The sequence below is a fragment of the Cervus canadensis genome, chromosome 7 (assembly GCF_019320065.1).
Source record: "Cervus canadensis isolate Bull #8, Minnesota chromosome 7, ASM1932006v1, whole genome shotgun sequence".
NCBI lineage: Eukaryota > Metazoa > Chordata > Mammalia > Artiodactyla > Cervidae > Cervus > Cervus canadensis.
In genome coordinates, this window is record NC_057392.1 from 53,217,133 (window position 1) to 53,243,913 (window position 26,781).

The 26,781-nt window shown below is 41.0% G+C and overlaps 1 protein-coding gene across 1 annotated transcript in view; it reads left to right on the plus strand.

The window, feature by feature from the left end:
• Positions 1-2,859: 2,859 nt before the first annotated feature.
• The window catches only part of P3H2 (prolyl 3-hydroxylase 2), a 176,249-nt gene continuing 152,327 nt past the window's right edge, over positions 2,860-26,781 (plus strand). The window contains exon 1 of the mRNA XM_043473424.1: positions 2,860-3,527. Coding sequence (XP_043329359.1) covers positions 3,054-3,527 — 474 coding nt within the window. The 5' untranslated portion in view covers positions 2,860-3,053. The remainder of the gene's footprint in view (positions 3,528-26,781) is intronic.

Genomic DNA, 26,781 nt, shown 5'->3' on the forward strand with positions numbered 1-26,781 from the left:
TGGTTCTCAATCTTGGTTTCATATTAGAGTCACTGAGGGAACTTTAAAAAATCTTAATGATCAGGCCATACCCCAGGTCAAATAAATCAGAAGCTCTCAAAATCAGACTCAGATATCAGTATTTGCCTTCTCAGATAATTCCAATGTATAGGAAACATTGAGAGGTCTAACACTTTCTATAAAGTTGGATAGGGTTTGTACCAAGGAAGGTAATAGTGTTACTGACTCCAAACTCCCTCTGTTCGCCACACAACAAGCCAATAAATCGGAGACCAGGTGTTGAAGCATGGAATAATGACGTTATTCAGAAAGTTAGTAGACTGAGAAGATGGCAGACTAATGTCTCAAAATAACCATCTTATTGTGGTCTAGATGCTAGGTTCTTTTGTAGAACAGAGGTGGGGTAGGGGAGGTGAGGAAGAAAAGCAAAAAAGCCATTAATGTTGCAAATGTTTCCTGGAATGGCCAGTCTCAGGGAAAGTATGTTTTAATTTCTTCCTTCCTGTAGCCATCCACAGGTGGACAGGGTCTTGAACAAAGGCATTTTGATTTACTGTTTAGGTAGAGGGTAGGGTTCTCCAAGGCAAGCAATTATGTATGGACAGTATCATTTTAGTGAACAAAAACAATAGGGAAAGAAAAGTCAAAATAAAAGAAACACATACAACATGGAGTCAGACTTTGTTTTTCCTTATAACAATAAAAGATGAAGAAAGTTTGATAGCACATGTCACTTTGGGGATCAATAGAAAGTTTAGTAAGGCTACAACCAATAAGCTTTCAATTCTGTGCCAGTGTCAATTCTTCCCCCTACATTTTCTTAGATCCTTCAACTTGAAGGTCATCTTTGCAGGCTCTGTGTTTCTATAGCACTTTGAATCTAGTTTCAGTTCAGTTCAATTCAGTCACTCAGTCGTGTCTGACTCTTTGCAACCCCATGAATCCAGCATGCCAGGCCTCCCCGTCCATCACCAACTCCCGGAGTTTACTCAAACTCATGTCCATTGAGTCGGTGATGCCACCCAGCCATCTCATCCTCTGTCGCCCCCTTCTCCTCCTGCCCCCAATCCCTCTCAGCATCAGGGTCTTTTCCAATGAGTCAACTCTTCGCATGAGGTGGCCAAAGTACTAGAGTTTCAGCTTCAGCATCAGTCCTTCCCATAGTCTAACATGTACCATTTCTACCTTATATTACAACCCTTTCCCCCAAAATACCTACTTTGAGAGTATTTATACAAAGATGTAAATCTAAATGGCATGTATTAAATGATGTGTTCATGTCAAAGAATGTAGAGATAATCTATAGTCAAGCATCCTGGTGCTTTGCCCTCAATCCCATAGCAGGACTTCCTAGCCATTGTGCTTCAAAACCTTCCACAAGTTGGTTAATAACTCTGGACTCCAAAGATTTTATCTGAAAAGAGAGACAATCCTTAGAGCAAACGTCTGGGCCTATGACCCAAGTTCAAATTCTGAAATACTGAACATCCGAACATTCTCCATCAGTGGAATAAGCCTCACACCAGCGAGGTTTGGGGGAGGAAAGTAATAAGAGCAAGATTCTTTGGGGTCCCTTGGAGTTACAGAGCCCAGACTGTTTATGGCCCAAGTGGTCAAACCCAACAAAATGAGTGAAGGAATTAGAGTGAAACTCTGCCAGCCTTCAGGGCATAGTGGTGATCCCACATAAAGGCCTTCTTTGGGGGCTTCATATCAACTATGGGATAAGTGTTCTTTCCTGTTGCCCTTCCCTCTCATTCACCACCCCAGTGGCCAGGGAGACTTCAGTGAAACTGCTACAAGCACTAGGAGACCACAGGAATGCTTCCAGGAGGCAGACTGGAGTCAAGGGTCCAGTGCATAAGCTCTCAGGAATCCTTGTAAGAGTGTGAAGCCAAGGAACAGGAATGAAGGGAACACCTTGGCTCAGGAGGTATTTATAAGGGAGGAGAAACAGAGGAATAGGATAGCCTCCAGCTAGTCCTTTGGGTTTGGCAGCCATTCTGACAGCTTTCCCATTCCTAGGCTGATGCTCACCGCTTAAGTCCTGGGGGTAGTGGATTTATTAAATTGCCTCTTTGTTCAGCTCTTGCAAAAATAATTTATATCTTAAAACCATTGAACATATTGGGATATTTGTCTGTCCTGGAAGAAGAGGAAACTAGATTCAAGTGCACAACTTTACAGGGTTGGTAACCTGAAGGAGGCAGGATGTAAGTATAACCATTCCAACAATTCTCTGGGTCCTGTAATGCCCTCCTCTACACAGAGAAGTGGAATGTTCATTATCCTTTTGTTCCTATTCCCTGCCCTAATGCACGGACGCACACCCATACAAAGTGGGTTGAGAAGCAAGGGTGGGACCTTCCCTAAGAGAAGGAGAAGTAAGTTTTGATTCGAAAGGCCCAGGGTTGACTCCATTTGCCTTTCACAGTTCTATGAACATGGTCTAGGCACTTTCCTCCTCAAGCCTCCCAACGGGGCCAACTGGCCCTCCAGGGCTTTCCTAGTCTGAGCTGGAGCTTCAGTACTTCACATGAAGGTGACGGACAAACAGCGAAATCACAAATTACAAAAAATGAGAGCTCTAAGGTCACTAATCTGGCTTTTCTTCCTCTCTAAAAAAGGGAGTCATCATGTCCCTTCTGCAACCTCGAAGGGAACCCATACATCAGGCTCGCCCCCGGGGCCCCTCCTTGGCTGGCCCCCAGCGGCGCGGGCTCTCTGGCTGACACCTGGGTGTCTGCCTCCGGCCTCCGGGAGGCTGCGGCCCGAGCCTGCAGGGCGCGCGCTGAGCGCCGGCGAGCGGCTCGCGGAGGCTCGGGCAGCAGGAGGAGCGTGTGAGTTGTGGGCGTCCCTTTAAGAGCGGCCGTCCGAGCCGGCCTCCGCCTCTCAGTCCGCCGAGCGCCGCCGGTCACCTGAGGCTCGCAGGGCAGCCGGCTGGCGGCGGGGCCGGCCGTCGCGCTAGAGGAGCCGGGAGACTCGCGACCCGGACGCCAGGTGCCGGGAGCCGACTGCGAGCGTGCCCGGCCGGCGCCCGTCCGCCACGGAGGATGCGGGAGCGCATCTGGGCGCCGCTGCCGTTGCTGCTACCCTGGCTACTGCTGCCGCCGCCGCTGTGGGGCGGCCCCCCGGACAGCCGGCACCCGGAGCGGGAGCCCGAGCCTGGGCCTTTGCAGCCCTTCGACCTGCTCTATGCCAGCGGCGTGGCCGCCTACTACAGCGGGGACTACGAGCTGGCTGTGCGCGACCTGGAAGCCGCTCTGCGCAGCCACCGGCGCCTGCGGGAGATCCGCGCGCGCTGCGCCCGCCACTGCGCCGCCCGCCGCCCGCTCGCGCCGCCCGGCGCTGGCCCGGGAGCCGAGCTGCCCTTCTTCCGCGCGCTGCTCGAGCGGGCGCGGTGCTACCGCAGCTGCCAGAGCCAGCGCCTAGGGGGGCCCGCGTCCCGCCACCGCGCCAGCGAGGATGTGCGCAGCGACTTCCAGCGCAGAGTGCCCTACAACTACCTGCAGCGGGCCTACATCAAGGTACCCAGAGCGCACACCTGACGCCCTCCCGCGCCTCGAGGTGTCTCGAGCCCTCCCGCGGCTCCCGTCTTCCTGGCCGTCGCGCGGCTCCTTAGCGGGTCAGACTGGGTCTCCCTAAATGGTTCTGTCTCTAGGTGAATCTAGATATCTGGTGGCCCGAGCTGAGCTCTGTAACCAAGACTAGATGAATCTGGGCAAGCCATTAACTCTTAAGGCATCCTCTTCTCTCTCAAAAAGAGGACTGCACTGATATGTACCCATTCAGCGCTAATGTCTGAACGTTGGCAGAACCGGATCTAGTGTAAGATCTCCTCTCGCTTCGTTTCTTGGTCTAGCTTCAGCTCCTTTCTCTTCCATCTCAGCTCCCTCATCCCTCATACAGGCTAGTGTGCACCTTTTCTTTGAAGTTTAACACAGTGTTCCCGGAACAGCTGAGTTAAAGGTAGACTTGCTCTGAATCCCATTCCTCTTTCTCCCTGCACCTACACAAAGAGGGAAGATCAAAGGTTAAAGAGGAGGTATGCGTGTAAGAGGTGGTTCTATGTGAGGCAGTCTCACTTAAAGTACCCAAAGTACTGACTCTGTCCTTTGATAGAGCGCTTCTAGTTTCTGGAAGTAAGCATTGTACTGAGTTGTTCACCATCAGATGCCCCCTCCTTCTGGTTTTATTTGTTTGTATTCAACTTGCCTGAAGTTAGTGACGGAGGTAAACAGTGTACTGACATTGTCCTCACATTCACGATTTTGAAGATCTATGTGGATGCTTCAGCGGAGACAATTTAGCCTGTGTTTCTCAGACTCCCACTCTCTCTGATCTATGTTTCTCTGAACTTACACTTTCTCCCCTTTTTGCCTTTCTTTGTCCCTTTGTCAACGTCCCTTCTCCAGCTGTTGAAGTGGCAGCTTTGGGGGTTGGTTGGTCATGCCAGCCAATGGACTGGGCTGCATTTCTGGGATGGTGACAATACACACCAGGTGCAGACATTCTGATGTCTTTGCAGCTCATCCCACAAGGTCTTTGCAGATTTGCAGTTGTTGGTGGAGCTCAGGAAATCACAACTGTAACTCACTCTTAACTCACAGTGCTCTGGCTAAGGTGTTGGATTTAGTATCTTGGGCAAGAAATAAGGAGAAAGCCTGAATTCTTTTCAGCATCTGTATTCTACTTGCTTGTGCATCCTTAAGGATTTGCTGAGACATGTATTAATTATAAATCTGTTTTCTCTTAAATGAATATCACAGTTTTGGGTAGTCTTAGAGAAATCAGTCAGTAGTAGGCAGAGAGGGGCCTGTGAGTACCCAACAGCTGAAGGTACACTCGGCTGGTTCCCAGAGCAGAACGTGGGTGGTCCAGATTGGTCCCTGTAACACTGTCTTCCCAGGAGTCTCAGATGTGAGGTTGGCAGTCCCGCTGATTGTTCTGTCACACATCTTGGGAACATTTTCCTTTTTCAGGTCTGGGAAAGGAATGCGTATTTATTTTCCCTTCTATAAAAATAAATAACCGTGAGGTAATTCTCAGAATGTGAGTGTCTTTGGTTCTGTAATTACCCTTGCTTCACTGTTAATGTTAACATTTATCACACTCCTACTTCCATCTCCTGTTGGAAGTCAAAGAAGATGAAGCCATAGGTTTAATATGCCTCAGTTTTTTGCAGTAAATTGATTACAAGAGTTAGTCACTCATGGGTAGTTCTGTGGGTAAACTACGGGGTGTGGTCTGATGAACCAGTGAAGCTGAAGAAGTCCCTTAAAAAATATGTGAGTTTGTGTGCTAATTTCTGTTTTACCAGCAATGTTTCTGAGAGCAGAACACATCTTGCATCTTCTTCCTGTTCATTTCTACTCCAATAGGCACAGTTTCTTGGGTATACAGAATTGATGATCTCTTAAGGAGATCTTCTTACCCCTTTGGAAATTCATTTTTGGTGAGTTGGAGTCATCAGGACTATCTTTATGAACATCAAATAAGGTGTTGCCTCCACCCAACTTTTAGCCTTTGCTTGACTTCTTGGAAATTTGACTTATAAACACATACACACGCAATCTTCTGAGCGCAAACCAAAGTTCTGAAAATAACAGAGTACAGTTGGGCTCTGACAGGTTTGAATTCTAAAGTGTTCATTCCCTGATGATAGAGGGGTTCCCTGAATATGCCTGCGTATGATCATGGTACCTTGTGTTGTTGACTTACTTTGGACATCAGTGATGCATTCTGCACTTGAAAAGGATAATCCTGGGCCAGATTGAATTCAGTGAGGACTTTGTAACTAAGATTTGAGATAGTAAATCCTGTGATACTAGACTTCCTAGAGATAAGGAAATACATTTGTTCTCAGCTAGGGGTTTGCAAACTCTGGGAGCTCTCCAGAGATGCTGTTGCTCCCCCAAATTCCAGTTAGGAGAATTCTCTATGCTGAAGTATTGGAAGGGAGAGATTGGGAATTGTGAAATCTAAGGTCTGTTGATATAAATTTCTCATATCATAATAAGGAAAGGAGAATCCAGATAGGAAAAGGGCTTACCCAGTGTCACATGTGATTTGCCTTGATGAATTGAGCATAGGATTGGGAGTCAGAGGTCTGGGCTCTGCTAACAATTGATAATGCCTGTGCACACCCACTGCCCCTTGGGGACACCTCAGATCCCATGGAATGCTGAGTCCCTGGGGCTATCCGTTTGCCAGATTTGGACAGCTCCAGGAATGAGTCAGTCCTTGTGCTGTGGGGTAGCAGACATTCATTGTATTTATCTTCAGGGCTGTTCTGTAGATTTTTCCTTAAGTCCTGGCATGCTGGTAATTCCTCTGAGGTGAGGTGGTAGTTCTACGTAGATCCCAAGCACACTTTTTTGTTTAAAGGCAGGGCAAGACTCTTTGGACTTTCAAATTCTATTATTTCAGATTGTGTCATATAACTCATAATTCACAGCCTAAAATCTAAGATAAAGCTTTGATCAGAATAGTCTCTGCTTGGAAACCTTCACTGGTTTCCCTTTGCTACTGTATAGAGCCCACAGTGTTTACTACAGCCTATCTGACCTTTAACTTTACCGGCTCAATTTCTCCCTGACTCTGCCATCCTTCAGCCAGAGCAATGGATGCTTAATCTTTTGTGTCTGACACTTTTGCACATCTGGGTTTGTTTATTCTTCTTTGAGAGGCACAGAGGCTCTGGAATGGGATCAACCTGAGATTGAACTTTAGCTCTTCAATCTCCAGCTCTGTGACTGTGAAAAATTCACATAAACTTTCTAAGCTTTAGTTTCCCCATCTTGTAGATAATAGAAATAATAGAACCTAACTGGTTGGTTTAGGTTTAAGAGAGGATTTATATAAGGCACCCAGAACAGGGCCTGTTTCTATTTCCAGAAACACTGGAAATGTGTCTCTTGTTATTAGTTATAATAGTATGTTTAATGATAATAGTAGCAGACTTAGTTATAGTGGTAGTAGGTTAGTTATAATAAGAGTAGTAGATTTTCCCACCTCCTTCTCTGTGTTCAAATGGTAACTATACAAGCATGAGCATATGTGTTAGGTTGTTTCAGTTGTGTCCAACTCTTTGTGACTCTGTGGACTATAGTCCTGAAGGCTGCTCTGTCCATGGGATTCTCCAAGCAAGAATACTGGAGTGGGTTGCCATGCCGTCCTCCAGGGGATCTTCCTCACCCAGGGAATGAATCCACATGACCCAGAAATCGAATCCACATCTCTTAGGTCTCCTGATTGGCAGGTGGGTTCTTTACCATTAGTACCTTGTGGGAAGCACGCACGTACCTATTTCTGTGACATCCTCTTTTCCTCAATCAGCAGCCCCCAACAGTCCATTATTTCTCCCTCCTCTGAATATCCACAATAAAGAATATGATCCTCTCACATCATGTTTCATTTTTAACATTATTTTGGAGAAGTTCATGTATTTGTTATCACTTATGTGAGCTCCTGGAGATCGCAGAATGGTCAAAGTCACTTTTGTACCTCCTAATGAAGGAGTTTCCAGATCTGGAACATCAGTAGATAGATGATTATTATGAATCACCTGGGCATTAAAAATATAATTTAAAATTGGAGATTTCGGTTCATTAGGTCTGAGTTCAGTCTCAGCATCTGTATCCCCCCTACCCCAACCAAATACCTAAAACAGGGGGTGGTAGCAGTAAATATTCAGCTTATGTTTGTTGAATGAATGATATCTTGGTTGCTTGTGTACAAAATATTGTGGAGAAAGGCTGTTGCATGGTGATAGGAAGTCTTCTCATATTAGTTATCAGGTTTCATGGCTGGTCAGTTGGGGAAGAAAGTTACAAAAGAACTGTAGACTGCTTGACTTCACTCTTTTCCATTTGCAAGTTCTGGCTAATGTTGCAAACTTCTTTTCCTTCCCTCTCCATCTTTTTTCCTAATTTAATCCTTATTTTCTAAAACTATGCTTCGGAAAATTCTTGACACGCTGTGCCTGCTTTATGTACATTTGTGGAATTTAAACAAATGTAAGCGAGATCCTTTTATTTTTTGCTTATCTGTGTACTTTACAATCAGGAATACTTTGACAGTATTTGTTTTTATTTCAGTGTTCCCAGCTATTTAGTAAAAGGAAAAAAAAGATATCCAGTGCTGTTTATTTTTATTTTTTTTATTTTTACTTAAAACAAGCTTGCCCTTCCATGTTTTGTTTCTAAACTGGAGCTGTGTGCCATTTGACATTTGTTTTTCTTCTTAAGATTAGAGGCGGGGGTGGGGGGGAATGCAATTAAGTTAGGCAATTCTATCTCCCTCCTACAGTCATCTCCCCCAAATTCCTTTTTCTTGACCATAATTTATTTGATTAGTGTTTTCTAAAAAAAAAAAAAAAAAAAAAAAAAACAAGCTCAAAGATTTTCCTCACTCTTTTTCTGCTTTATCCATTTCTTTCTCCTTCTAGATGAATGCCTTAAGAAAAATGAGTTTGAAACTTAGGTCACATGATATGTGCTTGTTATATATTATTTTAGTTCAGAATAAAAGCTTTTCCCAAGTCTCATATTTAAATCTCTTTTTAACCTATCTGTAGACTATGTACATTTTGTCCACAAATTATTTCAAATAGGGAGTTGAATTTATGTCTTCTTAAAATAGTTGTTTTGAAATTTCCTAGTGGTTATTTCCTCAAGGGATGTGGCTTTTTTTCTTTCTTCGTATTACAGTTTTTTTTTTTCCAGGCTTGGTTTATCAAAATCCACTAGTCATCATCTTTCTGTCCCACTAGTTAGGAAAGAAACCTGGGAACTTCTTGGTGTAGCCAGCTCTTAGGTCCTGTGTGCTAAGGAGATAGAATATCAATTGTTTCCTGCTAGGAGGCTGACTTTATGAAGGCCCAGTCAGCTCTTTATCAATCATCCATTGTGACTGGCAAATAGTAGCTTAAAATTCAATTAAATGAAGGGAGCAATTGCTTACAGCTCCTATTTTAGTCTGGTGAAAACTTTCCCCAAATCTCAAAGCTATAAAGGGATTTCTTTATAGGTTTTAATAAAAGGAAGTAATAAACAACTTGTCTCTCTTCACAGATTCCATCTCTGAGACACAAATGTATTCTATCATGAATACCATTTGCTCAGTGATAAACTCCAAAGGAGTAGGTGTGTGGAATTCTTTTGAGAATGTTTGATGAAATGTCAGCTTGCTTCATGGATAGAGTTTGAAAATTTTGAAAGGTAGATGGATTCATCTAAAATGAAAGCTCATTGGACTTGGTGTAATAATGGTCCTTTTGTACTACTAAGGACTTGAGTAACCTTGGGTATCTTAGAATCCCAGATCTTAGAGACCTGGAAGGGACTCCAAGGGAATATCTTGTTCAACTCTCTGTCTCTTCAAGTTAAATAGTTGGTTTGGGACAGTGAAGTAAGGGTGACAGAGGGAGGAATACATATTTTGCCTAAAAAATGTGGTCTTGCAAGAGTGAGGAGTGATAGTTATTAAAAGCAATAAAATGCTACAGCTGGAAGGACCCTCAGAACTCATAAAGTCTGTCCTTGTTACTTGATAGCTGATGGCCTCAGAGGTTCCATATGAATCAAAGAGGATCAACAAGTGGAGCTGGGTCAGAATGTCCAGTGCTCTTCTGGGCTGCCCAGGTGACGCTAGTAGTAAAGAACCTGCCTGCCAATGCAGGAGATGTAAGAGATGCTGGTTTGATTCCTGGGTCAGGAAGAAGGAAATGGAGAAGGAAATGGCAACCCATTCCATGGACAGAGGAGAATGGTGGGCTACAGACCATGGGGTGGCAAAGAATTGGACAAGACTGAAATGACTTAGGATGCATGCACAGTGCTCTTTCCAGACTCTGTGGAATGGGCATGGTTACCTCCAGAGGGGCAGTCTGGTAAATCAATGGTACCTCTGAGACCTGCAATGGACCTGGTACCTCCAGAGGTGGAGCAGACACAAGGCCCAGCTTCCTGGACGGCCCCGCCCACTCTGCATTTTCATTCACATGAGATGTAGGCCAGCTTAGCCAAGAGTCACAGTGGTCTGGTGGAAAATTTTGCATTTCTCATTAGGAAAAAATAATTTCTCCTGTCTTTTTTTCCATTTAGCTTTTCTCCTATAATTCTTTCTCTGTTCTTTTATTCATCCCTCCTTTCCTGCTGACTGACTTCCTAGCCATGTAATTTCCATGAGGGCTGGCCTTCATTTGCCAAATGTCCCAAACACATTTAAAAAAAAGAGAGCTGGAGTCAGCCTTCTGTGTGGTATGTTTCAGTGCTGTGTGTATGATTTTGGGGGTTTAGTACTGAGGAGAGCTGCTGGCTATGATCAGAAGAAGCCGATTTCACTTGACTACACCCCTCTCTGCTTTACTTTCTTTCTCCATCTCTCTTCTTCCCCATTCCTTGTCCTGTTGATGATCTCCATAGTGAAATTACATCTGCCAAGGAGCAGGTTGAGGAAATCAATCAAGGGAAGAGAGAAACAAGTAGCACTCCAGGTAATGTCAGGGTTCTGGTTCTAATAAAATGAAGCCCAGAGAGCCTCTTACTTAATTTGATACGTAGACATAGGCATCTACTTCTATGAAATTCTTTTTATGTCCTTTTCACCCATACGATCTGTGCAAGAGTTGGATATATGTTGGGAAAGATACTCATTTCCCTCTCCTCTTGGGTCCCCATCTTTCTGCAACTGCTTCTGCCACATTCATAGAACATATGTGCCCCCACCCTTTCATTTTAGAGAAGGGAGAATAAAGTCTGGAAAAGAATCAAGTTGTCCACATGTATCCAGCAATTTAATGGAAGAACTAGGATTAGAATCTAACAACACTGATTCCTACTTCTGTGACATTGCTGATGACCACTATTTATAAGACACACACTGAATACCTCAACTTGCCAAAGTTAATATCATATGCACAGCATGCCACTTACATTATTTCCCAAATGAGATATACCTTGAAAATAAAAGCTACCTTATAAATGTTGTTCCTTGCACTACTGTTCTGCCCACTTCTGGGAAAAGCTCAGAAACAGGATCCTGGATTAATACTGTTCTCCAATAAACCTAATGAAAATGAAGGAGCAAAGAATCTTCTTTGGAAGGGAGATGAAGGTGTAAAAGCCAGAAAGAGGGAGATCCAAGATGTCAGATTTTCCAGAAGTTCAGGGCTATCAAAATGATTCTGCTGGAATTCATTATCTGCAAATAATAGATTCAGTTTTTCTGCAAGCAATGAGACACTGCTGAAGATTACAGCATAATTATATTGGAACTCTGGAAAAGGAATGGAGAAAAGCAAAAGATATGATAAAATAAATAAATCTGAAACAAAACAGAGGAACTGTTAACAAACCCTGAATCGCAGTAAAGCTAATTGAGCCAATTTTGATTTATTCTTTCTGCTTGAATGCTAAATTTCTAGTTTTCACTTTGCCAAGATCAATAAGCTTGCATGAAGAAATCAACACATAATTAGGACACCAGACACAGTGGATTACCTTAAAGCCAGATTTGGCTGGTTTCAAAAATGATCTCAAATTATGGTATCAAAGACTAATCCAGAAAGCCATAAAAATTATTTCCCCACTGAAGTAAAAATTATTTCTTAGTAATATTTTTCAGGCTGAATCCAGGATCAACAATCACAATTTGACTGTAGCCCAAGGCATTTAGAAATGCTACTAGGGATGGAGATTTCCACAATCATTGTTTCTATAGGATAACCAAGGGCTCAGTCATACAATGAAGTCTGCAGGTTTATGGATCAGTAGGTATTTAAGTTTGAGTTTCTCAGCCTTGGCTTACTGATATTTGGGATGATTGATTTTTGTTGTGATAGGTTGTCCTTTGCATTTTAGGATGGCATCATCCCTGACTTTTACCTACTAGACAGCATTCGCAACACACTTCAAATTGCTTCTAAGCTGTGACAACCAAAAATGTCTCTGTACATTGCAACATGTCTCTTGGGGTCAAAATCACCCTATTGTGAGAACCACTGATTTAAACCTGTAGCCATATCTAAGACAACTGGACATTAAGATTAGACAAGTACAAATCAAGTGTTTGACAACATATGCTAGATGGTGCTGGGCCCAATGATGAATCATATTTTTGAAAAAGTTTGGCTTTAGTTTGATACCTTTTATGAGGGGAATTCCAATCGAAATAGAGCCTCTTTCTCCAAGATGCAAATCACTTGGCTTATACCCCTTTGCTGGTCCTCCCTCATGGCTAAGCTAGTTCAAGTTGCAGGAAAGACCAGAGTAACTAGCTTCTCTCTACTTATTATTGGAATATGACAGTATAGGTTACTTGAGCAATACAAACGAACACCTTTCAATCGTGAACTCCAAACTCCAGAATTAATGTATTTTTTATTCAACTTGGAAAGTAACCAAACTCAGTCATTTAAAAGTAATCCACTGCAATTCTTAGTTTTCTTGGGGTTAGTTCTTTATCACATATGCTCTTAGAAAACAGCTTGACTCAAATCCAAAATGCCACCTTATAGGATACTGGAAAGTGGCAAAAATGAGAGGGCATCAGAAGAAAAAGGAATGATTGTGAGACTGAGAGAGAGAAGCTCGGAGGGTATCTCAGTCCTTTGGAGCTGGTATAACAGAAGACCATATGCTGGTGACTTATAAACAAAAGTTATTAATTATCTATTAATTCTTAGAGTTCTGGAAACTGGGAGGTGAAGACCATGGTACCTGCAGGTTCAGTGTCTGGTGAGAGTCATGCTCTGCTGTAACCTCTCACATTGCAGGGTGGTTTCTGGGCCTCTTTTATAAAGGCCTGAATTCATTTCTTCATGACCTAATCAGTTCCAAATGCTCACCTTGTAATACCTTGGGAACTAGATTTCAACATATGAATGTTGGGGAACACAAAAATTCATACCAAAGCAGAGGGAAATGCAGAAATAGATGGAGAAAGATGGAGTGATGGTAACAAAATTAATAATAGAAGGCAAGAACAGTACGTTAAAGTCTGAGAGGGCCCCGCATGTGAAAGGAGTTTACACGAAAGAAACATGGATGTTGCATTCTCTGAAATCCATGTCTCTGTAATAAAACCAATCATTCAGAAGCAAATCTTGGTCGTTCTTCACCCAGGGGCCCCAGACTCGGTTGAGACATTTCTGTCATGATAAGGTCCAGGGTAGCAGAGCCATTCAGTTTCTGTGTGGAACAGAGAAGGGAGGGATGTCTTTGGGGAGATTTTACATGACCTGCACTCAGTGTTTACCAAATGTTAAGGGGAAATGCCATTTTGCCATTTTAACTTTATTTGAAATCCTAGATGGAGCTAAATGTTCTCCTTTTCTTCATTTTGTAATAGGATCACAGATTAAATGGCTAAATGGTATATCTAAGATCCCACAGCTGGTAGGTAAAGAGTCAGAATCTGAATCCAGGTTTTTCTGTGACAAAACTCGAGTTCTCATTCACTTTTCACAACTTTGGTTTTGACATGAAACAGGCCTACATTAATTGGAAGGACTGATACTGAAGCTGAAACTCCAATACTCTGGCCACCTGATGTGAAGAGCTGACTCATTTGAAAAGACCCTGATGCTGGGAAAGATTGAGGGCAGGAGGAGAAGGGGATGACAGAGGATGAGATAGTTGGATGGCATCACTGACTCAATGGACATGAGTTTGAGTAAACTCTGGGAGTTGGTGATGGACAGGGAAACCTGGCGTGCTGCAGTCCATGGGGTCGCAAAGAGTCAAACACGACTGAGCGACTGAACTGAGCTGAACTGCGGCCTGTATTCAGAAGAGTCCTCCCTTTTATTATATGACACTGGAAAAGTTCACATGTGTAAATATGAGTTCCTTATTTGGAAAATGGGATACCTACTTCCCTGGCTTCTTGTGAGAAATTAATTTTAAAAAGAAAAAAATATTTTGAGTTCATCTAGGTCAGCACTGACACAGATGTACAACTGATCCTTGAACAGCACAGTTTGAACTATGAGGATACTACGGCATTGCATGATCCCCAGCTGTTGATTCTATAGATTCAGAACCATGGATAAAGAGGACCAACTGTAAACTATATGCAGATTAAAAAAAAAATTATTGGAATGTAGTTGCTTCACAATGTTGTGTTAATTTCTCCTGTCCAGAAAAGTGAATCAACTATATGTATACATACATCCCCTCTATTTTGGATTTCCTTTCCATTTAGGTCACCACAGAGCATTGAGTGGAGTTCTCTGTGTTATAAAGTAGATTTTCATTAGTTTATAAGCAGATTTAGACCACACAGAGGTTGGAGCCTCCATCCCTCCATATTTTTCAAGGGTCAAATTATTTCCTTGCCTCATAGCTGCTGTGCAGAGAGCAAATTTGTAAGGAAATATGAAAGACGAAAGAAGAGTTAGGCATTATGATAAATTAAAACAATAAGTACATGTACAGTAGGTAGAGAAAATTTGATTACACACAAAACAAAAATTTGACCTGCTCAGTTGGAGCTCCTAACTTCAATTCCCTAGACCTTGGAGTGTAAGCTTACTGGCCTCCTTTCAACATGAGACTAAAACAAAAGTTCTTCTTATTGATATCTTGAGATTATTTTTTGCTGCTTTGAGAAAAGTCCTTTTGCTCTCCCGCTATTTCATTCTCCATCCCCCTGATTTCACAATTTCCACAAGATTGTGGTCTCTTCTTTGTATTTGTCAAAAACGGACTGTGTTCAAACACATTCCAAACCTTTGCTGTTTTCTATTAACAGATAAAATCTCCTCCCACAGACCAACACACCCTGGGAATTTTAAACTGCTTTAAGCCTTTTCACCACCCTGATCTAGAGTACTCCTGGGAGATGGCCTAGGTTTGGGAATCAACAAACATCTCTTCATCACAGACACCAGAAATAAGACTGCTTCTTGTATGACAGGCAAATGGGAGAGTAGCTCAAATAAAATAGAGGGAATTATGAGTTCAGAAATCAGGCAGTTTAGGCTGTGTCCCCAGTGGTGTCACTAATGCCATTAGGTCTCTATTTGGACAAGGGCAGAATTGGACCAGATGGCTTATAAGAACTCTTCTACCTCTCTCAGCCTGAAAGTGAAAGTTGCTCAGTCATGTCTGACTCTTTGCAACCCCATGGACTATACAGTCCATGGAATTCTCCAGGCCAGATTACTGGAGTGGGTAGCCTTTCCATTCTCCAGCGGATCTTCCCAACCCAGGGATCAAACCATTGTTGAATACTTTTATGGACTGGTGCAGGGAGCCAACAATCTATCTATGGATAAGAGAAATGATGAGATAGTGTATGGAATACGAAGTGGTAGAATGGAAGTCTGAAAGGTCAAAGACAGGAGATACTTGAAGTGTGTCTGATGCTAGTCTTCACCTTTCGACAATCATTTTAAAATAAAATTTGAAGAAGGACACGCTAATATTTAATTTGGTGGAACTTTAAGAAGTACAAGATAAACTAGGGCACGAGCAGGAAGGACTAAAAGATACAAATAAAAGACTCAGAACTGTTTTATGAGAAACAGTTGAAATAGGGATGAGTAGACTAAACAAAAAAAGAGGCTTTCGAAAGATCATTATCTGAGACAACTGTTCTGGGTCTTTATGGCACCTAAGAATTGAACAAGTGGGACCAATCACAAAAGTTACACAAAACAGGATCTTAGCTCAAATATGGAAGACTTTCCCAACACTAACAACTGTTCAAATATAATAAATAGCCCAAGAAGAAGGTGTTCAAATGTAAGTCAGACAACTTGCATTAAATCAACTTAAATAGGGAGGTTGCATTTAAGTTTCAAACATTAAAATGATGTTAAAATAAGATTTTTTTCAACACACACCATTTAACTGCATTTCTGTTTTTAAACTAGTTTATACATTTTTAAAGGTTACTTTCATTTATGGTTATTGGAAAATATTGACTGTATTCCTTGTACAATACATCCTTGAGCCTGTAGGATAGATAAGATTTAGTATATTTTCCAATCCAGAGTTAATAAGACTCTATGATCTTATTAATGAAAATTTGTCTTATAGTCACGGATGGTGTATCATTAAAGATTTTTTCATTGGAAAAACCATGCAGCTTTCTCTCTATCCTGCTTCTTAATTCTGGCTAATGTACTCTTAAACCTGGGTCATCAGCACACTCCCTATAAATAACTTAAGGATAAACGGAAAGAGACAAAAAAAAAAAATGTGCCATGGCCTCAAAACACACAGGGAAACATACACATGGAATATTTAGCAGTAACTGTATCCATATGTATGATCTGCATCAGTTGTCTGATTTCTGGCTCAAGTATTTCTGTGATAACATCTGAAAAGGATTTAGTTGCAGCTCCATAGGACCAATGACAGTTTTAGGGTAAATGGGTGACAACTAATCAGAGCATCTGTGCTTAGAAATTGAAAGTGGATGCACCTCTCTTAGCAAGTACATTACAACATACCCAGTTTCATTCACAGAGCCTTGGAGCTGCTATTCTAAGTTGCTTTGTTTGTGTGCTATCCAGAGGCTAAAGTAAAAAGCTGGCCATATTCCACACTGTAGTTCAGTTATCAAACCTTTTGCCAATGTCAATTCTGTTCAGTTTCGCATATGAGTTGCTAGGGGGTCTTCCCAGAATATTATGTTTAAGAATATTTAAAGAATATTAAATGTTCCTAAATAATATTTAATAAATTCCTTTATCTGGCTCCCTCTCCTCTGAAATTACTTTCTTACTTTTTAATTAGGGGTGGGGGGGGTCAGTGGTGCCTGGTACCCTTGGGGAGGAGGGCAGTGAAAGTCTAGGTTCCCTGCATTAGGAACTGACCAAGGTCAGGAGTCTGCAAGATTTTTTTCCCCTGGTATTTGGCTGGAGTTCTGAGGGTATCATCACAGATGTTCCTCTTCTATTGTGCTAAATATTCTGTTCCTTTAACTAAAGGAACATACTTTGTGGGGGTGGACTTTTTTGTGTCTACTCCCGTTATTATGTCCAAGTTACAGGTTTCTGCAGTCTGATCTAGGATGCATCAGTCCAGTTCAGTCACTCGGTCGTGTCCAGCTGTTTGCGACCCCATAGACCACGGGACGCCAGGCTTCCCTGTCCATCACCTACTCCCAGAGTTTGCTCAAACTCATGTCCATCGAGTTGGTGATGCCATCCAACCACCTTATCCTCTGTCATCCCCTTCTCCTCCTGCCTTCAATCTTTCCCAGCATCAGCGTCTTTTCAAATGAGTCAGTTCTTTGCATCAGGTGGTCAAAATATTGGAGTTTCAGCTTCAGCATCAGTCCTTCTAATGAATATTCAGGACTGATTTTCTTTAGGATTGACTGGTTTGATCTCCGTGCAGTCCATGGGGCTCTCAAGAGTCTTCTCCAACACCACAATTCAAAAGCATCAATTCTTCGGTGCTCAGCTTTCTTTATAGTCTAACTCACATCAAACACAGCTACTGGAAAAACCATAGCTTTGACTAGACAGAGCTTTGTTGGCAAAGTAATGTCTCTGCTTTTTAATATGCTGTCTAAGTTGGTCATAGCTTTTCTTCCAAGGGGTACATAGGAGACAAAAGGAAAACCCAGGAAATGTATCACTATGTTCAAGGGCCAGGTCCTTGGTCTGCCTACCTCTTCATGCCATCTTTCAGTCGTCCTGTGTTTTTGGTCTGGAGGTTTTATGTTGTGCTCAAGAGAAAGTTTAGGGAGAAATGAGTTTATTTCACTTTGTTCAGATTTAGAAGTCTTCATGCAGATTCTTTTAAATTATCTTTAAATTATAGTGATGATAATAAATACAATTTGAGTGGGCTCAATTTCAAAAAACTCAAAGTAATCTGTGTTACCAATGTTTTACCACAAGAAAACTACAGAAAAGTCTTTCTAACAAAACTCTAGTCAGATTCACCACAACTTCCACCACAACTGGGTTTATGTTAATGAGGTGAAGTTTGGAAAGCACCTGAGGAGGGGAGGGGAGCTGGTTGCAGGGTAACAAACCTTGATTGAAGGGTTGGAACTATCAGTCCTGCCCACTGATTTGCAGAGAGGAGAGGGGGACAAGAGGTTGAGTCACTTACCAATGGTCAATGAGGTAATCAATCATGAGTATAATGAAACCTCCATAAAACCCTCAAAGAATGGGATCTGGAGGGCTCCTGGGTTGGTGAACAAGGAGAGGTGCTGGGTGAGTAGGGCATTTGAAGAGTGTTTAGAAGTTCTGTGCTCCTTCTCCATACATTTCCCTCTGCCTCTTATCCACTTGGTTGTTCCTGAGTTATATCCTTTTATAGTAAACCAGTGATCTAGCGAGTAAAAACAAAAAATAATCTCACCACCACTGAATCATTCTTAAGTAGATCAACTAGTCTGTGTTATGGTTCATGTCAAGTTGTTAAGAATCTTTCCTGCTTTGGCTTTAAAGGTGTTGTCTGCCATTTCACTTATTTATAGGTCTGTAGAGGAGACCCCTCTGGTATACTAGATTAAATGTGATTTGACTCTTCATAAATAAATAAATATGCAATCAGTTCATTTTCCCAACAGGATACTTAATAAAAATTTATTTACCATGTTATATGTGGGAGACTAGTTTATTTAGGATTTAGAATAAGAAAAGAATGCTCCTAAGAAAGGGACGACAGAGGATGAGATGGTTGGATGGCATCACCGACTCAATGAACATGAGTTTGGGTGAACTCCGGGAGTTGGTGATGGACAGGGAGGCCTGGCGTGCTGCGGTTCATGGGGTTGCAAAGAGTTGGGCACGACTGATTGGCTGAACTGAACTGAAGAAACAGTTCTCTCTCTTTTTTTTTTCTCAGTTTTCCAAAATCCATATGACATTCCCATAATGTGGCTCAGTTGGTAAAGAGTCTGCCTGCAATGTCGGAGATGTGGGTTCGATCCCTGGGTTGGGGAGATCCCCTGGAGGAGGGCATGGCAACCCACTCCAGTATTCTTGCCTGGAGAATCCCATGGACAGAAGAGCCCGGTGGGCTACAGTTCATGGAGTTGCAAACAGTTGGACATGACTGAACGACTCAGCCCAGCACGTGTTCCAGATTACTATGTGTAAGTCTTTGACTTCAACATTCAAACATGGCTAACATCACTGTTTGATTTTTTTTTTGCACTTGGTAGGAACTTGACACTTGTTTGTTGAAATTGAACTGTCAGTTCTCCTACAGCATGAATTTTTAATTTAATACTCCTTGTGATTAGGCATTTGAAATTACCATTCTGTGCACTTGGCCATAATTTGTAAAGTGGGCTCTTTCATGAGGGTGCCAACTTTATAAGTCAATAGTCATAATCTTCATGATTATGAACATGAGTTTAGGTGGGTACACTGGAGACAGTATTAGAATAAGGAGCTAGGAAACTGGGGCTCTAATTATAATGTAGCACTAACTCTCTATTGAGATGATGAATTTTCCTTTCCTGGACTTCAATTTCTCCACTTACAAATGAAATGTTTGGAGTGTATAATCTTGAAAGTCTCTACTAACTTTAATATATTTTAATGTGTGGCTGAATATTTCCTCTGATAAAACAGGTCATTAAAAGTTAGTAAACTGTGAATTTCAGTGATTGAACTGTTTGCACCCCAGTAACTACTAGTATCTTACCCTCAGTTTTAAAAATTTTGATGTTATACCCTAAAATGGTAACCTCAGGCAATATAAAATATTGACTATATTGGAGAGGAAAGCCAAATAGGCAAGCTTTTGCAATCAAAGAAATAAGTCTTTGGTTTTTAGAAGTATCAGTGTCCTGAAGAAATATCTTGATCTCATCACTCAATTCAATAACTATATCCCTCTTCTCTATATTCAGTGTTAGAAAAAGCATATTTACTACACAGTACTATAGACTTCCTTCTGAAAATTTATAAGCTAATAGTTAAGATTCAGTTTTATTCAACATTTTCATTATTTCCTCTTATGACAAAGACAATGACAATGTCAAGATGAGAATATAAAATGTTAATACCAATTGTTCTTTATGAATAAAGCATTTTGAATATCAAGATTCAGACAAGACCTCTTATATGAGATGAATCTTTTTTTGCTGCATAAAAAAATTGGTGCTCTGTCATCCGTTTTGATTTCAACATGTCTTGTTCTAACCCACCCATGTTCTGATTCACAATATGAGTTAATCCAGAACATTGAAGTCTTTTCCATGATGCACAGGCTTTTAGTGATAAATAAACAAGTTACTCTCGATTTTTTCCTTGCATATGTACCAGTTGACCAGATAAGATTCTTCTCTAATGGATTATTCAACTCTACAACAAGTTATAGTTAGAGCAAAATGTATAATAAAAACTGTCCTTCCACAGGTATTATTTTATTGTTATGTGCCATCTTGCAGTCGTTTGAAAATGAAATTTTCCAGATGCTCTTTCTTCTTTCTTTCTACTCATAATATGTGTTATAAGTTTTAGGCTTTTTTTTGGTATAAGCTTCTTGGCAGTATTATTTAGTGTAATTATTTTTGCTACAAAGAACATAGCTTTGCAAAATGTCTTTTTTATCAGTTATATTATTTTTAGTTCTGATATTTATTACTGTTTTTATCTCTACTATCAGGCTTTAGTGAATCACTAAAGGACCATGATTTTTGTATTTGTTTTTTCTTTTTTTTGTAGAATGGTGCTATATCAAAATATAGCAATGATAATATAATTGCAAATTTAATAATGATAAAACAATCTATAAATGTTATAAAATAATAGATTAAATGCACCTTGATAACTGAATGGTAGCTGATAGGAAACTCCCAGAATGGTGCAGCAAAGAGCTTGTATGACCTTAAGACTGTCATGATTATTAAAACTGTAATGGTACCTGTGGCTTATTCATGTTGATGTATGGCAGAAACCAACACAATATTGTAAAGCAATTATCCTCCAATTAAAAAAAAAGAGATTTCTATGAAAATTGTAGTTAAACTTACATTTTCAGTTAGTTAAATATGCCTTAACAAAATCATTTTTAAGTCTGAAACTGTTGGTGGTCCATGTAATAAGCCATGGACAATGGATGTATTTTAAGTAATATTGGTCTAGAAAGTAAATAAGATGATGTTTTATGACCTTCAGCAAGTTACTTAAAGTCTCCGTCTTTAAAACAAGGTTAAGTCCATAGAGATGTCGTGAGGATTTATGAGAGGATACCCATCAGGCACCTAAAACAGCACCTGGCTCATAGTGTAAGTGTTTAGTACATAGTAATTGTTGCTGATGTTATGTTATTATCATTGCTCTTTTTCTAATGGGTTGCCCATCGTCTATTATTCTGTCTCACATATTTCTTATATAACCTTAGAATTGTGACAGTTCTAATTTCAGACGTCATCCTCTTAATTTTTAATTTAGTTGTGTGAGGTTAACTCCACCCTGCGTGCATGCATGCTAAGTCGCCTCAGTTGTGTCCAACTCTTTGTGACCCTATAAACTGTAGCCAGCCATTCTCCTCTGTCCATGGGTTTCACTGAGAAGAATACTGGACTGGGTTACCATGCCTTCCTCCAGGGTAATCTTCCCGACCCAGGAATTAAACCCATGTCTCCTGAATCTGCTGCATTGGCAAGCGTATTCTTCATCACTGGAGCTACCTGGGAAGCCCTAACTCTACCCTTCTGCTGCTGCTAAGTCGCTTCAGTCGTGTCCGACTCTGTGCCACCCCATGGACGGCAGTCCACCAAGCTCCCCCTGCCTGGGATTCTCCAGGCAAGAACACTGGAGTGGGTTGCCATTTCCTTCTCCAATGCATGAAAGTGAACAGTGAAAGTGAAGTTGCTCAGTTGTTTCTGACTCTTAGCGACCCCACGGACTGCAGCCCACCAGGCCCCTCCATCCATGGGATTCTCCAGGCAAGAGGACTGGAGTGGGTGCCATTGCCTTCTCTGAACCCTACCCTAGTGCTCTTTAAATCCTAAATGGTATACACTCCGATTACAAAGCATAGACTGATTCCTCAGATCCCTGGAAAAGTCTTTAACTTCTTTGAGTCCATTTCCCTTTCTCTGGAATGGGGGCTACTGCTAATATTTACTCTATTTATACAACAGGTTTACTGTAAGAATCCAGGAAGTAATTTTGAAAATTTTCAAGTGCTGTACAAATGTAGTGTAAAAGCAAGTAATTTCTTATTCATTTAAGATACGAATTCTTTAGTAAATTGTTTTATGTCATAAAATTACTATTACTATAGTAGTAAAACTTTCTTTTTTTTTTTTTACCACACTAGGCTACTCATTTTTCCTTGAACTATGACAACATCCATACTAGCCGTGAAGTTTAATAATGTGACCTAAAAGTATTTTTCCAAATGCTTTTGAGCTTGCATAAATCAAATATGGGCTGTGCAGACTTAAGAGAGTATATGTAGAGGTTTCTTTTTGTCCTTGAAATTGTTAAGATCTCTGACTTCCTTTAATACATTCCAGACCCATGCATGCCTTTATCCCTGGGGGGTGGGGAATAAGGGAGTGGAAGCTGTTGCTTGAAACAACACTTGGAGCAGGAATTGTTTGATAAGTTCAATGGTTAGAATATTTGCAGCTTCTTGTTTTGAATTCCTATGATAACACCAGCTCCCAAAGATGATCTGGCAATTTTGGGGAAAACTAGAGGCAATCAAAACTGAGCCTTCAAATGAGACTTTCTAGATGTCATATAGGGCTTCCCTGGTGGCTTAGGTGTAAAAGAATCTCCCTGCAATGAGGGAGACTCGGGTTCGATCCTTGAGTTGGGAAGATCCCCTGGAGAAGGGCATGGCAATCCACTCCAGTATTCTAGCCTGGAGAATTCCATGGACAAAGAAGCCTGGTGGGCTACAGTCCATGGGGTCACAAAGGGTCAGACACAACTGAGTGACTGACCATAGCACACAGATGTGATTCAGGAGGTAGAAAGAAATAAAGGAATGTGATTGTGTGAGAGAGATCGGAGTTGGCTCCATGGTGTAGTAACTGGGATCTCAACAGTTTTTAGTTTTCAATAGCTGGCAAAATCATAGGGTTGAAGTTATATCAGAGTTATGCCTTCGTAGGGTTTAAAAAAATTTTTTAAAAAATAACTTGTTTGTTTTATCTGTCTCTTTATTGATTGCTTCACTGACTGGCTTTATAAGAAGCCAGCATCATTATTTCTAACATTCAAACACATGGGAAAAAATCAGTGTTGGAAAAAATCAGAGCAATTCCTGCAAGTCATGCAGTGTATCAGCGACAGAGTCAGCATATGCAGAACATACCCCTGCATTCAGCTTCCTGAACTGGGCTCTCTTTGTTTTCATGTGGTGAAAATGACAACAGAAATGAAAATCATCTCTCATCCTTGCATCACCCTCAAAAATTGATGAAGTACTTTCATACACACATCCTCACTTCATCATGCCAACCCTGTGAGAAGGAAAGCAGAGGCTCCCTGGTTTGTCCAGTCAGACACTGAGAGAATGTCCTCTGTGACTCAGTGGAGGTATTCCGGCCCCAAGGCCAGTGTTCTTGCGAATATGTCACAGCTGTTCTCTGTTCAGATTTGAAGAGTCCTTTGTAACCACAAAGCTTTCAATTCTGGTAAGTTTCCATTTCAAGGTCCTCATGATGCAGCTCATCCATTTCTTTATCTTTTCTGATATGTGGTGTTTCCAAGCTAAAAAGATTCTTATTCAGCCATTTGGCCGTCTCTTTGATATGTGGTCGCTTCTGGCCCTGTTGGGTGTCTGTGTTCACTGATCTATGACAACTTGGGAGGGGCTGGGTGTGAGAATACTGTTTCCAGCCAACAGCTAGCACAATGGCACAGTTGCATGTGGGATCATCCCAAAGCTTTTCCCATCTGAGGTGGAATACACATCCTCCTCTTCCTTCCTTGAGCCATCTGGGTAATAGTCTCAATTGTCCGTTTCACATAAAAGAAGTCAACAGTTGTATGGTCCTCGATTATGTTTGTCCAGTTCTTGGGGTATGTTTGGATTTCGTTTGTAAACACACTACTTGTGCTCTGTGTAAACACTGATACACAATGTGGATTCCATTCTCTGATCAGCTAAAGGGTGACACGATTTTCAGAGTCTAAAATGATACACTGAAAGAGATGGTTTACAATTACACGTGGTTCTGTTGTTTTCATTTTGATTTTGCCTTTCATGATGCATTTACTTGTCTTTCCCTTGAGTTGTAATAAGTTAGATTTACAACTTGTTTTTGAGTTTTCATCTAAGTTGATGTATCTTCATGGATTTAGCTCTCTCTTTTTCTTACTTTGTGGCCCAAGAGAAATTTCCACTTAAATCCCTGCTCTTAAAGTTTTGGATGGAATTAGTGGTCCTTTCTCACTGGGGATTATAAGCAAAATATTAAACACTGTATCATTCTGAGGAGTTTCTTCATGTTTCATAGACTTTGGATTTAAGGTACAAGTAAGTTTTAAACCCCTCTGTGTGTATAACTTTGTAACTTTGAGCAAGTTACTTAATGTCTCTAAGAATCACTTTTATCATCTGGAAAATGAGCATGGTAATAAGCCTCAGTTTTCCTGTCTGTAAGATGAACAGCTCCTAGAAGTATTATGACAATGAAGTGAGCCAATTCATATAAAATGCTTAGATATGCCTAACACATTATTAGCATAAAACACATGCTAACTTTTCTGTTAGAACTAATAGAGCATACCTTGGGAAATACTGTCTATCCTTTTACTAAGTTTTCAAATTTGTAGTATTGATTAAGTTTGGCTTGGCTATGGCAGAATTGTCTTGATTTACCAAATGATTGTAGATGATCACTTAGGAAATTTGGATAATTGTCCTAGTCATTCCCTTTCTAGCTGCATGGTTTTGGACAAATAATTTTATATTTTTAATCTGAGATTTCTATTATGATAAAGAAAAGTGGCATACTTATACTTGTTCATCTTACTTTGTAGAATTATTAGGGAAATATTTCTTTCTTGTATTAGCTTTATAAGAACTTTGTATATTTCAAAATACTCTGTATATGTGGCTTCTTTTTATCCCAATTTATCAATTCTGCTTTTGGGCAGGGCAGAGCAGAATGTCAAAGGAATCTAGTGCCCTACTGTTGTTGCTATATTGTACTCAAGCACAACCAAACTGTTATATCAGGTCTGTTGACCTTGAGTCAGCCTTTCCAAGGCCACCATTGTCCCAGTTTTTCTGGCACTGTGCCTGAGTTCCATGGAAATTGTGGGGAAAATGTGAATCAGTGGGCTGTTTTACTTGGCTGCTAAATTTGGTTCACTATTTCATACATTTGGACAGATCTGTCTTGAATGGTTCTCGTTGCTACAAGCAACCAGGGTCATAGAATTGAAGGACATCAGATATGCAAGAGAAATGGAAAATAACTTCCCAAAGTAATGCTTTCTGCAAGAATCCCAAGGCTAGGACTGTAGTGCTGAAGAAAGCTAAATAGGAAACATAGCTCACGGCTTGGGATTTCCTGCTTGTAACTCAAAACGGATGTGGATGTAGATGTGAGGATGTGGTCCAAGGTTTTGTTTTCCTGGGTGGAAGGAATAGTATTAGCATTAGATTGCTGTTCAGTGTTTATTGCAATGTATATAGCCTCGCAGGTGCAGGCAATGGAATAGAGATTAATTTGCCAGATCAGCGCCTTCCCAAATCTGGTTAAACAGTATATTGGGTCATTAGTCATTGCTCTGTATCAATGTTTGTGAAATTCTCAGAAGTTACATCACCTTGGTTTATGCTACGCAGTACCAGTTTTCTTCTTGGAAGCAGAGGTGATAATGGGGAAAGGATGTGAATTTCTTATCATATGAAAGGAAACCCAAATAACTTCAATGGAATCTTTCAGTGAACAATATAAACTTATAGTATTTAATTTTCAATTTTCATGGAAGTTTTATTAAAGATTCATGTGGTAAGTTTTGCAAGACTTTAAAAAAGCCACTGACTTTTCAGTTATTTCTAATGTATCCACTGCTAATCCTGGCAGCAATGATATTAAACCAAAATAAGACAAAGAAAACAAACAGTCCTTGTACAGTCACTTACTTGATTCCCACATCCTGTCACATTTTTACCAGTGCCATCTACTGATCTCCCTCTTGCCATTCTGGATACCTTTCCTGATGGTTTCAGCTTCTTTTTTTGTCAATTTATCACTGCCCTTGCTTTCATCAACTACCAACGTTGGTGAATTCAACCATCACAAGAGCATTGCTTTGAGTGTTTTCCTTTAATCTTCTCAAATGTCTTTAGTTGGTTTTGCCCTTACTAGCTCTCTAGTATTTCAGAACTTACCTCCTTTCTTTCTCTACTTACCTTTCTGTCCAAACCAACCCCATGGACAGCTACTCTAAGTATTGCCTTGGATAGGGGCCTATGGGCATTTATTTGCAGTGTAGTAAGATTGCAGTCACTGTCTTTCATAATTTTCCATCTTGTCAAGCTTTGCAGTGCTCAGCTGCTATTCACTAGACTTCCCCAGTGGCTCAGTGGTAAAGAATCTGCCCTCAATGCAGGAGACGCAGGAAACAGGGGTTCGATCCCTCGGTGGGGAAGATCCCTTGCAGAAGGAAATGACAACCCATTCCAGTATTCTTACCTAGAGAATCCCATGAACAGAGAAGCCTGGTGGGCTCCAGTCCATAGGGTCGCAAAGAGTCAGACACAGCTGAGCGTGCACACATGCACCCCTATTTGCTGAACGCTGAAGATGCTGCCACACAGCCATGCCTCTAAGGTCTACTACTTCCTGACATTGTGCTGTTCAATA